Source organism: Artemia sp. Qi Xiang Cuo, chromosome 7, assembly GCF_049724085.1.
Source record: "Artemia sp. Qi Xiang Cuo chromosome 7, ASM4972408v1, whole genome shotgun sequence".
NCBI classification, from domain to species: Eukaryota; Metazoa; Arthropoda; class Branchiopoda; order Anostraca; family Artemiidae; genus Artemia; species Artemia sp. Qi Xiang Cuo.
In genome coordinates this window covers 36,274,384-36,288,986 of record NC_142800.1, presented here as the reverse complement: position 1 = coordinate 36,288,986, position 14,603 = coordinate 36,274,384, and the positions used below count along the sequence as shown (strand labels likewise).

The following is a 14,603-nucleotide window of genomic DNA, read 5'->3' as shown; positions in this document are numbered from 1 at the left end:
ATTCCAGAAACACGTAATGAATCAAATATATATGGTATATATATATATTTAATATATATATATATATATATATATATATATATATATATATATATATATATATATATATATATATATATATATATATATATATATATATATATATATATATATATATATATATATATATATATATATATATATATATATGTATGTGTGTATATATATATATATATATATATATATATATATATATATATATATATATATATATATATATATATATATATATATATAAAAGAAAAAGACACATACTTTTATTTACAAATGCGAGCTGCGTAACACCACTTTAAACATAGGAGTTGAAATATTTATTTTCTTTGTGTAATGTTGAAACTCTAGTTTCTTGTTCTAGCTAAGAGAAAGTACAAATTATTTACACTTTTTCAGATCACGCCAAAGTTGGTTTTGGCCACTGCCCGGGAAACATTGCCAAAGGATGAACTACAGGTACAGGACATTGTTCTGGAAACGCTAACTGCAGCTGTGAGACGATCAACGCTCAATTTGACGATGATGGACTATGACGAATTCCCAGATTTCGTTCGTCCTTTGTTGCCAAATGAACCGATTTTACCTGTGCATTATGACAGTATGGTGAGTTATAACAAGACAAATTAACATTACATTCATGAGACGAAATTTTAAAAATCGAATTGAAATGTAGATAACGAGTAAAATATAACTTACTTGAAGGTGACCAGCAATTATATTAGCTGCGAGTCGTACAGAAAGAGTGAATTTCAAAATCGAGGTCGCAAACTCTTTTGTCAATGTAGACTCTCCAAAAAAAATTACGCTGTTATCGTTAAGGTAATTTGTTCTTTACTCATATAAGGAAGCATTCTAGATACTCCCACCTATTCGGCATATATCTTGCACGCCGAGGGAATTAATTTAATGGGAATGAAATCTCTTTGTTGACGTGGGCGCTTATTCAGCAAAAGAAAGATTTGTTAAATATTTTCCAGAGGAACATTCTAAGGATAGTTTTTAGGTAACCGTTGGACTGACTGTATCTCACGCAAAAAAATGTTGTTCTATCCTACTTTCTAGGGCTGTAATAAAAAAAAAGGTTGAGGTGGCTAGGACACATTTCGCGAATGAAGGATGACAGATTGCCAAAGATAAAGTATCTTTTCAAAATTCATCTGGGGTCAGACAAAAAGCAGCTTGTCCCCGAATTGGGCGTGAAGAGGTCATAAGGACAAATCTAAAGGAAATTGGAACTTCACAGGAGGGGGTAAAGAGTGAAGCTTTAAACAGATTAGCCTGGAGAAGTAGCATGCACAGATGTGTCGGCATTAGACAGTTCTGGGCCGCAGTTAGTTTTTAGTTGTAGCAGTAGTAGCAGTAGATCTCTAGTTTGTTTCAAATTCATCTACGAAAAGCTCTAGATTATATTTAACCTCTTTTTCTTGACGAAAGTAATTTAGTTGGATAGTTTGAAGTATGCTGGGATTGGAGAGTGAATTTGTGGCCTAGATAAAAAGCTCGTCATCTTCTTTTCCTAATTTCTCTTATATTTTTCAGATGCTAAATGCAACGAAGAAAGATCCCTTAATTTCTGCCGCCCCAGGGAAGAAACTTCTTGTTAAAATCATTAAGGCCACCGCTTTAGGAACTGGAAGAAAAAGTAAGTATGATGTTTTTTCTAGATTTAATGGCTTTTCCTCGATTATTTAAATTTAGGTATTGAAAATACAGATTTAATATTACGTTTTTTTTTTGTTAATTAACTTTTAGTACCACAAGTTTTTCAGATGAAAGTAAAGAGCAATGTTCAAACTTAGACAAAAATATATCAGCCTACATAAAATGGGGGCTGTCATCCCCTAGCTCCCATCCTCACTTTTTACGCAAACTTTTAATTATCTTGTTTTCGATCAGTAAAAATCAAGGTAATTGTCTAAAATATAAAACACACTCGAAAACTTGTATTGCGAATACCCTTTTTTCACGCTGTCTATACCAGACAGTAATCTTCTGCTCGTTGAGAAGCCACATTATAGCTTTTTCTAAACTAAATATTTAGTTGGTATTTTGGCTAGGTTATTTTAGGTTACGCGCTCTGGGCGGCCTCCCTTCCATAATTCTTTGTGGTAGTTTTCATAAATTTGTGTTACTAAAGCATTGTATTTTCATCATATTTTGTTTTATTTCATTAGCATTTAAAAAACTTCACTTCTCGAGTTTCAATGAGTAATATTTAATCATTTGACACCGTTTCTTAAATAATCGCTCAATGATTACAAGCCAAAAGAGACGGAATCCATACATACTAATTTGGGTGGGGAAAAGGGGGGGAGGTGTTATAAGTGTTATGGGTTCATGGCCAGACTTTGGACCCTCCCATCAGATAGATTGAGATTCGTTGTATGACTTGGGTTTCGACAAGGTTAACACAAGTCCCTGATCTGTAGCCAAATAGCCCAAAAATCCTTAATTATCGGCTTTTGTGAAAACAAAAACTATTTGTGAAATATGTACCTAATGCGTTTTGGTTCCTAAGTTGAAAATTGCACTAGCATCCTCAGATGTGTAACCAACTGGTTCAGAATTCATTAAATATAAACTTTGATTAAGGTCAGATTTTAATCCTCCAATGGCGTGTCATATTGTTGGGAATAAGTTGCCTGAATCAGCTCGAGGGTGCCACTCATTCGGTTCGTTTAAAAAAATTTAAACTTCTTTGGCTTCGTAGAAGTTATTTTTATTTATGTTTTTATTTTCTTATATTACAGCCTATAGTTTTTTCGGGTCTATTGAATCTAATTAATTAATTTAGTGTATTTATTCTATTTTTTCTATAGTTTTTATTTTATCTATATTTTCTTTTCTTCTCCTTCGTATATGAGCAAGTGATCATTTTAAATTTTATTTTGTTTTTCATCTCTGAGTAAGTAACTCATTTGTCTTCCCCCTTCTTTACAGAACATTGAGCCTTTGTTTTACAGAACAAAAATTTCGGGGGGGGGGGGGGTTTAAACCGGGTAACCCCCCCCCCCCTGGAACGGCCTTGTATTCTATGTGTATATAATGAAGAATAAATCTTATCTTGTGACGGAAATTTAACAACATGTGTGAAATATATACTTAGTTGGACAGAAATACTATAATCTTAACGACCATACATGTAATCACTCAGGGACACTCCCTAAATACCCCCTGAATGACCATGAGTTAAAAGGGACACATGATCTTTATATTTGTTAAATTTGGGCTGGGGGGAGGTTTGTTGGAAGGCGTATAGTCCCAAGGACCCTACTTAAGGCCCTGCAATTATGCAGGAAATCGTTACATGACCTGGATTCCATCAAGGTGTGACATTACAACCACTTATGAAATATGAATTCATCATATTTATTTTGAACGTGCGTACTGCAATATCAGCCTGACTTTTGTAATCAGAAAGCTCAGAAGTGTTAAATAGCATTGGTTGTGAAAATCAACACCATTTATGAAACGTTCTATTACTGTGTTTTGATTTTATACAGTCACGCTTCGATTACATGATTTTTAATGATTAGCATTCAATCATTAAGGATAATTTTCTAAAAATTCAGAAGAGGTTCAATTCATGAGTCAAAAGAGGTACAATATATATATATATATATATATATATATATATATATATATATATATAAAAATATATATATATATATATATATATATATATATATATATATATATATATATATATATATATATATATATATATATATATATAAATATATATATATATATATATATATATATATATATATATATATATATATATATATATATATATATATATATATATATATATATATATATATATATATATATATATATATATATATATATATATATATATATATATATATATATATATAATATATATATATATATATATATATATATATATATATATATATATATATATATATATATATATATATATATATATATATATTTATTTGCGATGATGAGCATGGGAGGCTGAAGCAAAAATTGGCTTCGAGGACTTCAGTTTGTACTGTGCAATCACACAGATTTCAACAAGGTCTAACATATCCACGTTTTGGTTAAAACGTATCTGTGAAGCTTCTGTTTTATATAGAATATTTGCATAATTGAGGACCCTTGCCCCTACTACAACACCCATTATACTGACATGTGGTAAGATTATATAACTTCTCTTAGAATTTCAAATGATTCTGATTAAATTTACTACTTCAAATATTGACCTTATGCTGGGATTGAGAGAAGGTTAAGTGGAATATGTAGCATCAGGTTGCCTGGTGATCAGTTTTATTACTTGATTAGGACACTTAAACGTTTAAGTTGTGAACGAATGAACCCTCTCCCGGAGTTTGTACCACCATATGTTCGCTGCCAGAAAAAAAACCTGGCGATATATCCCTTTACTAAGCCCAATCCAAAAACTGTTATTTTTGTCAAAAGTAGTTCCTGAGTTTTGCCTAAATTATTTCCTGTTTTGTATGTTTTTTCCATTGCTTTCCTTGCTATTTTTTTTATCTATTTAGGAATAATCCTTAGAATTCCTGTTTTTTAGACCCATCGCACAAAGTTTCTTGCGTTGTGGAAATGGATGACCCACCACAGCGCCATCAGACAGCCATCAAAGAAGACGGAGTCAATCCCACATGGGATGAACAATTTCTATTGTAAGTTTGTGTTCATATCGAACATTACAGATTAACTAATTATAGAGTACTGAATAAGTATAATATTTACAAAAAATCCAATTATCATGTGTTTACTTCTTCTAAAACGTACACACGAATGCACAACTCATATATCAAGTAAGAAGGTATAGATAGGTTAGATCTCTATAAATATTACACAAATACAAAAGTTACAACACAATTAAAACTCTAGTAAACGGAGATCGGAGCTCATAGTAACAGCTTAATACATACACAAAAGTAACTTCAATATAGCTGTATTACGCCTTATATTATCGTTGCATATTTCAAAAACAACTTTTGTAAAAAAAATTTCTGATTTCGAGTATTACTATCAATGGTGAAATAATTCCTAAGGGTTTTTTCTTCATTAGGGCTACTTAAAAAAAGAAAAAAAAGTTTAATTCTACTCAGGAGTGGATCCAGGATTTTCTTTAGGGGGAGGCGCAAAATAGGTTGATCCGATAAACTTGCGTTAGGAGCAAGTTTAATTAATGCAAACTTGCGTTAATTAAGTAAATTACACTACTTTAGACTATGTTAGGGGGGGGGCCCTTGCCCCCTAAATCCGCCACTGGTTCTACTAAAGCCTTCGTTACTTAGGTTTTAAAACAAAACTGACGCAAAAAAGAAAAGGAGAGAAAAAAAAAAAAAAAATGAAGAGAAACTTTTCCGCTTCCGTTAAGGTTACCTCCAAAGGCTATTTTTTATTTCTTTTCAATTACATGTATATATGATTTTGAAGATTCAAAACGGCTTAGCGGAGGTCTTTGCCTAAATATATGCTTTGTTTTATTGTTTTTTTTTTGTTTTTTTACTGACTGAAAATTATCTATACTTGGTTTTGTCTTTTTTGCTTTCCTCATTTTATTGTTTGTCTTTTTTTGTGTACTGCAACATTGAGTAAAAAAAAGCGCCAAGTGATTTAAAGTTTCGTCCAAAAATGAGGGAAAGTAAGAAGGCTAAAACAAATGACAAATATTATCCTGCCAATTAGAATTTTCGATTTTAGTGACCTGAGACCGACTACTGCAGAGATATTATTTGAAGTTGAAGAAAGGTCAAAGAATTTCCCAGAATTCCTTGGACTTGGTATTGTCGGGATTGAAGAGCTTCTGATGCATCCCTCACAAATGCAGATCATTCAGCTGCAAGCAAGACCTTATGAAAATGACCCAGTCTCTGGATCGCTTACTGTTGAAGTTTGTCTATTTATTTTCTCTTTGTTGTTCATATATTTGGTCCGATCGAGGTCTGAATAACCTAAACGACATGCAGGAATAGCTTGAATTAACATTAATAGTAATGAATGAACAAATTGGCTCGGAAGACAGCACTAACATAGATTATAAATTGTCCAGTAGTAGTTCTTATAGGTTTAATTTGAAAGAAAAACACTCAAATGTGCTTTAGAATGCAGAGTCGTTGCCTTATTTTTCAACATTACTAATATTAATAAAGATACTGAAAAAAAATGGGGGGGGGGGAGGGGGGAAGAGATCAGGTTGGTTATCCTCATGCAGTTTTTGTTTAGGTTCAATAAAAATTATTGCTTGTGAATAAAAATTAATTTTTGTTTACAAAGTTGAAACTCAACTCAAATTGAAAATCCTCAGATCTTATTTGGCACGTTAATTTTAACTCTTTCAAAGCATTTTGGGCAATAAGCTGTAAGTAAAAATACGTAGATTCTAAAACTGAAAAGTCTTGATTGAGGTTGATGCCTGAAGCTACTAAGGATAATTGCAAGACAATTTGCACTTATTTGGCAATTGTTTCGTAAGGTTTGTCCCTAAATTTGAAAATAAAGACCGTTGAATTCATGGATTGTAAGGGTTCAGATATTTTAGAATAAATAATATTGCGGAAGATTGTGTAATTGATATATTTATCTTGCAATAAGTAGTTTTTATGCTTGTTTCGTAGAGTTAAAAGTCAAACCTAGGCGTACGTGAGGTTACCACGTTTAAAGCATGTACTTATGTGTGAGTGAGAGAGGAAGAGAGGAGAAGATGAGTGAAAGAGGGTCAAGTTGCTCAAAAAGGTTATTTGTTGCAACTTTGAAACTAAACAGTCTCGTTTTGTAACCTAAGACAAAATGCTAATTTTAGATAAAATATTAATAAATTAGCACGCTTGAATATATTGATTAAGCCTGGATTGTATTACATAACAGAAGAAGTAGATGCAAATTAAACTAGTGATGAGGTTAATTGTGTACAAGTATAGCTATTTCAAGATAGGATCTTCTTGTTCATTATTATAATTAAATAAAAAATTCCAATTCCTAAAAATTCCTAAAAAAAAATATCAAAATTCCTTTTTTTAGAGTTTCGGTTACTATTTAGCCGGGTCGCTCATTACTTACAGTTCGTTACCACGAACTGTTTGATCCTCTAGTTTTCCGACGCCACCTGCTTTACAAAAAGGTCTCATTGTTCCTTTACAGTGGTCTCCGGCCCCTGTACATCCCAACTTATACTTTTTCTAAAAAAATCAAATAATTAAGCTGTAAATATTTACTCTAATTGGTCAGTCACAATGACTACACTTGGAAGTTGAACACGGTCAAACTCATTAAGTTGTGCATGGAATAGATTATTGACTCTGTAATCATGCACAATTTTTTTTTATTTGCAGGTGTGACTATGGCGTGGTTTTGACATAATGTCCTAAGTATTAAAGGGGTAGAGACAGTAATGTAATTTCGTCAAAACCCTAGGGAGTGGGGGGGAGTTGGAGCTATCCGTATCTGTGGATGCTCGAATTATACAGGCTTATCCTAGTTTTGACAAGATTTTTGAAGAAAGTAAACTTCATCTGGGGTGGGGGGCAAACTGGGGTTGGAAGGGGGCAAACGGAGGTTTGAGAAGTGCAGTTGCCGCCCCCCCCCCTCTCCTCTCAGAAAATTTCGCCCCTGGGTAGGGAGTAAAATCAAAACTGCATATACAGTGTTTAGGATCTTAATAAAAAAAGCAGGATGGTGTAAATTATTTGTTCTCCAAGACGGACCAAAGTTTTCCCCATTGTCAGTTTTCAAACTCTTTGAGCTGGATAAAAATTAGATTATGTTAGGGGTGGAGGAAAACTTATATCAGCCACATCATATATTTCTTTTTGCACAGAAGCTGACTTTCATGGCAAAGTCAGTTCTTTTCCTCTGAGTAAATAGGTATAATGCTAGAAAAAAAATTCTGATTTGGCACCTAATATCAACAGTTCATTGTTATTGCTCTATTTCCATTTTAAAAAGATGAAGATCAAGTTGGAACAAAAACCCATACATATCTTTTATTCCAATTTCCAGTTCGGCCAAAACTAAAAATCATTCCTTGTCATGTATTCTGTACTTACGAAAGAGTTTTTGTTTTTTGAATAGTCTAACGTTAGCATTTATTGCTAGTATTTATTGGAAGAGGCTAGCATTTATTGCTAGCATAGCAATAAATTGCTAGCATTTATTTAAATGCTAGCAAAAGCTATCATTTATTGGAAGAGGAGGCCATAATTATTTGCAGAAAAATTCTCTGATTTTTACTTGATTACTATCGTGTGAAAAATTCTTCAGTTTTGTTTTTACCTTTACAGTTTGTATTTGTGGATGGCAATGCACCTCTGGTTGACAGAAAATTACACGCACAACAAAAGACAGGTCCAACAGGGAATGTTTTGACTTCTAAATTAATTTTCTCAAGAAATCCCGAGGCAGGTAAGCGCTTCACTTGGTCATAATGGAGCTTATTCATAACAGTTTATTCCTTTGGTCAAATACAAAAGAAAAAAATGCCGAAAAAAGCGTACATAGAGTTCTTTACTTGTGAAAATGATGTTTTGTATTTTCTAAGTTCTATATTTAAGATCCAAGTATTTGTTTATATGGTTTCTAATGTCTAAATTCGTCTTACAAACAGGCTTCAACTATTATAGTTTCTGGGTGGAAGCTTATATTTGTTTGAAACGGACGTGTCATTAATCATTTAACTAACAGAAATATTGTGAAGTTGGCACTGCAGATCACAATCACTTAATGGGTAAGGTAGTATAAAATGAATTCATTTGCTTAGCGCGAACAATTAGCCAGTAAATAAGCCTAGAAAAGCAATCTAATCGGCAATATGCATGGGATAACTGAATCAATGGCTAATATACAAATGAGGGGCTTTCCGTATGTCATGATTTAAAGTGACTCTATGAGCACAATAACATACTCGGTGTAAAGCAAGGGTATCTTTGAGTTTATTTGCATGATGGGGGAAGGTAATGGGGTTAGTGATGCTTAGAAACTTAATGAGAGGGGGGGATACTGAAAAATATTAGCTTAGTCGTTTTTTTTCAAACAATTTTATGGTGCTATTTATATTTTTATTAATTTTCTTCTTTATTTTTTTTATGGTCGGAAGACTTATACAAGTATCAATAAAAATACGGAAAGTTAGACTGTACCAGATCTATGGTGATGGTAGTTGCTACGTTAGCAGTCGACGACGATCAGCACTTTCACATATTTAATTCATGCAGCTATTACTTTCCTACATTAGCCTAACCATTAGATATTACTGCTCTTCTATATATCCATTCAATGCATGATATGAAATATTTCAAACAAATACGATAAGTTTTAAATAATGGGCATTCGGCTAAGAGAAGTGTTATCATGTTTATTAAGCTGTTTTTGCTATTGCAATTTACTTTTGTTTCACTTAGATTCAAGACATTTTTTAGACTAGGGGTGGTAGGCTTATTTTAGGCAAAGGATCCTAACCTGTATGAATATAAATGTCTGGATTCTAGCTATAGAACCTTTCGACTTCCTTTCAAAATTTAGAGCTAGTTAACACTGCGTGATAAAGGCCGTGGATCTTAATCGAGTTCTTTTCCTAGTCCCATGGAACTGTGAGTCAGCTGCTTTGATTGATATTTAGTTTAGTCTCTTAATACGCTATTGCAGAATGATCAAAAGAGCAAAAAATATGTGTAAATATTCTGTTTAAGACACCTACTTTCTGAACTCCTTGTTCAAGCAAAAAAAGAGAAAAGAGTAGGCTACTATTATATTATGAAACTGTTGTTTTGTAGTACTTCAGAGGATGAGCTGTAAGGTTATACTGTCTAATGAAAATGAGAAGAGCCTAATTTATCTCAATCGAGTTCCTGCAGTTCAGTAATAGCTCAGTAAAAATGAAAACTGTAATTACTTTTTAACTTACTCGATGGCAAAATTACCTAGAATCCCTTAAACTTTTCCTTAAAAATTTGGTAGATGGCATCCTTGATTTTTTTTTTCCAGATGTGATAAATAGCAGATCTCTGAAACCAAGTCAAACTCTCGTGCTTTTTAGCCGTAAAATATTTCATTTTATATTTCCTAAATTGCAGCCTATCACTGAAAGCAACTGTCTTTCTTTCCAAACAGATTTTTATTTGCAAGGGTGTTGTTACATAAAGAAATTTTAAGAATCAGAAGTGCTACTAAGAAACAAGCAAAAGAGCCTATCAGACGACAGGCATAAAATAGAAAAAAACACAGCGTAAACTCTGTTTTGAGGACTGGAGAAGAAACAGTTAGCCCCCCCCCCCTTACGCCAGACATAAAATTAGCCTGCCTCCCGTGAAATTACTCTTCATGAAAGTTGCAACTTGATCCCCCAGTGGTGAGACAAAGCAAGGTGTACTTATCAATCTATGTATAACACTTTTCACCTTTTAGTTAAACTTTTTAACTGTGTGCAGCCTCTATAGCGAAAAATACTCGCTTGCCCTTAGGCTTCTGATCTCATAAAAAAAAAATCAAACAAAAAACATATGTACTCTTATGAACATATAAAAACCTGCTGACTGTGATTGTAAAAGTTGTCGAGGGAAAAAGTCGTTTAACATACCCGTTGTAGAATATAATACAGTTGCATTGAGAATATTAATCGGCAGGGTTATTTGGAGTTACGCAGTTTATTGAGTATTAGTTAAAAATTAAATTAAGTATATATCTGGCAATATGAGTGAAAGAATTAAGTTGATTTACAGAATAATTCAAGAAATAAAAAGTAAGATTTTACTAGTGTTAAGAATTTTCACTTTTCTACAACATATGACATCAATAGACATTATTACGAGAAGCAATTCCATTACTTTTTCTAAACGGTTAGTTTATATAGCCTTAAAGTAAGAGTGGATAGAAAAGAGAGCACATAATAAAGCCAGACAAATAAAATAATCAATAATTCATAAGATTATTCAATCTGGATGGGATGCTATGTTAAGAAATTCCGAAAATGATTTTTTTTTTACTGTTATACCATTGCTGTAACCTATTTTCCTGTTGTCTTTTCTTTCAGCTACATTTTGCTTTTTTCATATGCTTTCTTTTATCAGGCATCGGAAACCTGTTTTCGCGAAAGAAAAAAGAAAAAAATTCTCCTGATAAAGGTGTTTCTTTTGTTTTTTACTGTCTTTGGTTTGCACCTGCTCTTTTAACTTTCCCCTTTATTCTCTTTTTACTAACTCTTGCATGTCGATTGCTAATTTGTCAGCTTTGCATTACCAATGACGAGATAAGAAATATATAATAACAAAACAATGTGGCGACAAGCTTACTTAATTTAATCAAAGACAAAAGAAAGTTTACTTTCCTGTAATTCTGTGGCAAAGTGTGTGCTATAATTTCTTTGGTTTACATGTGGGACGTGCCTTCATAAATCATTCATATGGTTCTATAAACGTATGTCAGAATAATGAAATTTCTGGAGAGACAAGTAATCCTAAGATTTTAAAGCCGGATTAGTTCTCCTATTCGTCAACAATCTGTAAAAATAGCAAAAAGTTAGATTCTATATGATTGGTTTTTTTCTACAAATAGTCTCTATGTTTTCTCTATGGTCAAGTCATAAGGACTGCCATATACGTTTAGGAGAAACAGTTTTTGACGTTACAATTTCAATATCCCACAGGACACAACTTGTGATTTCAGTTTCATCGTTTTAGGCTTTGTGTTAAATTATCACAGGAAAATAATTCGACTGTTTGTTTATTTAGTTCTGCTCTTCGGTACATCGCAAAAAAAAAAGTCGCAGCTGTTTCATTCCCTAAAGATTTACATTTCACGATGTTAAGCTTATGTACCGCAGTTTAGGATGTATTTTTAAAACAAAACTTTAAAATGATATAAGCTACCTTTAAGTCGCGAATACTTAAATTGGTACTTGTGCATTATATGGGCCCACAAAAGAAGTAAATTTTGATTAATTCTAATAAAAAATAATAAAGTAGAATGAATATATAATAGTTTAGAAACAAATTTGGGCTATATATTGGAACATTAGGGGGTGGGGGGTAAGGCATAGCATATATTAAATACATAGCCTAACCTAACCTAAGTACCTTCCCCTCCATAAACCCCAAAAAACAACAGTTTATCGTAAATGCAATGAAAACCACGCTTTGCATTCCATTTCTCTATTGCAAATACCCGTTTGGCGGGTTTCGTATCTCGTTTCCTTGATACAGTATATAGCGGTGGGCCCGTATAATGCACAAGTACGCTTAAATTAGTATAGCTCTAATTACTTGATGCTGATTCTGTAGTTTTCCTTTTTTATCTTTAGAGTTGAAGAATAAGAATACAAAAAACTTGTTTTTCCTGGGTCTTTTGCAGATTTTACACCAGAAAAATGTATCAAATCTTTACACTCTGATCATAGTGCTTTAAGTAATTTATACATAAGTAAATTACAGTTTATTCTGGAAAGCTAATTAATGTGTAATTTGCATAGAAAAAACCGGACGTGAAGCTTTTACGGATGAATAACTATAACATAATAGACTAAAACAAAAACGAGCGCTAAATGCCATTTCTAATTGCTTTGGTAGTTTGCAATGGTTTGTATATTTTGATGGCTTGAAACCAATTATTTATTATATCAATCAAATTTTAAAAAGTTTATTATTATAAAAATCAAACAGTGATTGTTGGGTTTCTGAAACTCGTATCAGCTAATAAAAAGACAATTGTTGTCCTTTCTTTGTTTGAATTGGGATTAGATCTTTTTTCATTTTCTGCACTATTTTTTCCCGAAATTACCTCTGGGCTTTCATGATTACACTCTGGTTTTCAGTATCATTTCGCATCCTTTCTACTGAATATTCCTTTCTTCTGGTACGAAAGACTCTTATAACATCATTGAAAAGAAAAAGGGGAACTTTTCTTGTTGTTAGAACTGGTTTCCAGTATGAGGAGCCGACGAAAGGTCAAAGTCCTAAAATTACAGACATTGCGGTTAATATTGTGTTGACGTGAATAAAACAGTCTTTTGAAGGCCTTCCTTCCACAAACTCTCTCTAAGGCAGAACTAGGAAAATGCTAAGATCAAAATTTTAAAGGATCAAGAATAATGAAAATGACATCTCACTATTTGAACTGTTTAAGCAAAAGCATATGTATCTATAAAAACTAAGAATTACCTGAAATTCAATTTCTAATAAAATAGAACCCTCTATATGTAGTTATAAAGTTTTAGTACTAACAGGCGCTAAATATAAAATAAGACAAATCAAACAGTTTTTTTTTTACAAATCATAAAGAATAAAAATATACTTACTAATCCTGTTTTCCAGGTGGAAAAAAAGAGAAAAGAATAATGTTTTGCAATTGTTATGCTTATCATTCTGTTACATACAGCGATTTATATTAAAAACGGGAATTATGTAAGGACCATAGATAACCTAAAACGCATCGCCGAGTCTCTCTTTAGATGCATTTCTATTTTCAAAATTAAATTTATCAGTGGTAAACTAGCAGAGCATGAATTCTAGGAAGTAGAAGCTTATCAATGTTTTCCCTAATGCAGACCCAGACCCTGCAGACATGACCCAACGGCCCTCTAGATCCAAGCTTGAAAGGACTGACTCGTATAATAGAGCTTTGAGAAATGGAATTTCAGGTGATATTGCATGCAAGACATTTTTTATTTGTTATCTGTCAAAACAATGTGTTTATTGTTCCGTCCCTTTTAGATAACTGATCACGTTTGATATTTATATGAGTATGTAGATGGTGAATAGATTAATTTGAGTGCTAGATTTTTGAGATATCAGAGTCAAAGACCGATTAACCTTGCATCTTCTTAAAAAAAATGGTCCCAACAAACACACAAAAATGACCAAAACTATTTTAATCTTTCAATCCTAGATAGTTTCCATTATTTTTTTTTTATCGGATTTGACTAATTCTATACTATGTTGTACTTAAATATATTTCCAAACTTGAGTCTATAAACATGTATGTTTTTTTCAGTTTTAATAAATGCAATAAATGAATGAAATGATTCGCATGGAAATCGTAAAAACTCGTTCTAACGATGATTGATGCAGCATAATCAAAATTAGTGCTCTTGACTGCTTTAAAACTAGTTTTAAGTTTTAGTAAATGGAATAAATGAACAAAAAGGGTAATTACATAGGGCCAAGTAAAACCCAATGAACACAAAACAACCCTCTGACGTTGGTTCGTAAAGTCTGAAAATAGGAATAATGTTTTCAGCTTCCGTAGTCTATCACCTGACTTAGTATCTTGCATGCAGGGTTAAATGCTACTTCTCCTGGAACATGCATTAGATTTTTTTCTGAAATGAAAGCAATTAAGTTGTCCAATGGCACCTTTTCAGGAACAAATACGCCACCGTTCGACATTACTTCATCTACAACTGAGAAGCTAAATTTATAATTTTTTTATACTTTTAAATAGAATGGCTATCTCAGAATTTTCATATCAAGTGCAACTTGGTCCTCTTTGGGGCAAAAATGTAAATTGGTGCCACAAAGTGGCAGAAAACGCCACCTCCAGTGGCACAATCTTCTTGTCACATAAAGAGGGCCAAA

General features: G+C 32.5%; 1 protein-coding gene across 8 annotated transcripts in view; it reads left to right on the top strand.

The window, feature by feature from the left end:
• Window positions 1–14,603, top strand: part of LOC148950218 (uncharacterized) — a 146,015-nt gene that overhangs the window by 95,604 nt on the left and 35,808 nt on the right. For 6 of the 8 annotated variants that reach the window (XM_089092243.1, XM_089092239.1, XM_089092242.1 and 3 more), the window contains exons 5-10: window positions 430–636; window positions 1,573–1,675; window positions 4,601–4,712; window positions 5,746–5,935; window positions 8,322–8,442; window positions 13,574–13,666. In XM_089092243.1, coding sequence (XP_088948369.1) covers window positions 430–636; window positions 1,573–1,675; window positions 4,601–4,712; window positions 5,746–5,935; window positions 8,322–8,442; window positions 13,574–13,666 — 826 coding nt within the window. Of the gene's footprint in view, window positions 1–429; window positions 637–1,572; window positions 1,676–4,600; window positions 4,713–5,745; window positions 5,936–8,321; window positions 8,443–11,102; window positions 11,157–13,573; window positions 13,667–14,603 lie in introns of all 8 variants that reach the window. The other 2 variants (XM_089092238.1, XM_089092241.1) reach the window with 2 other exon arrangements.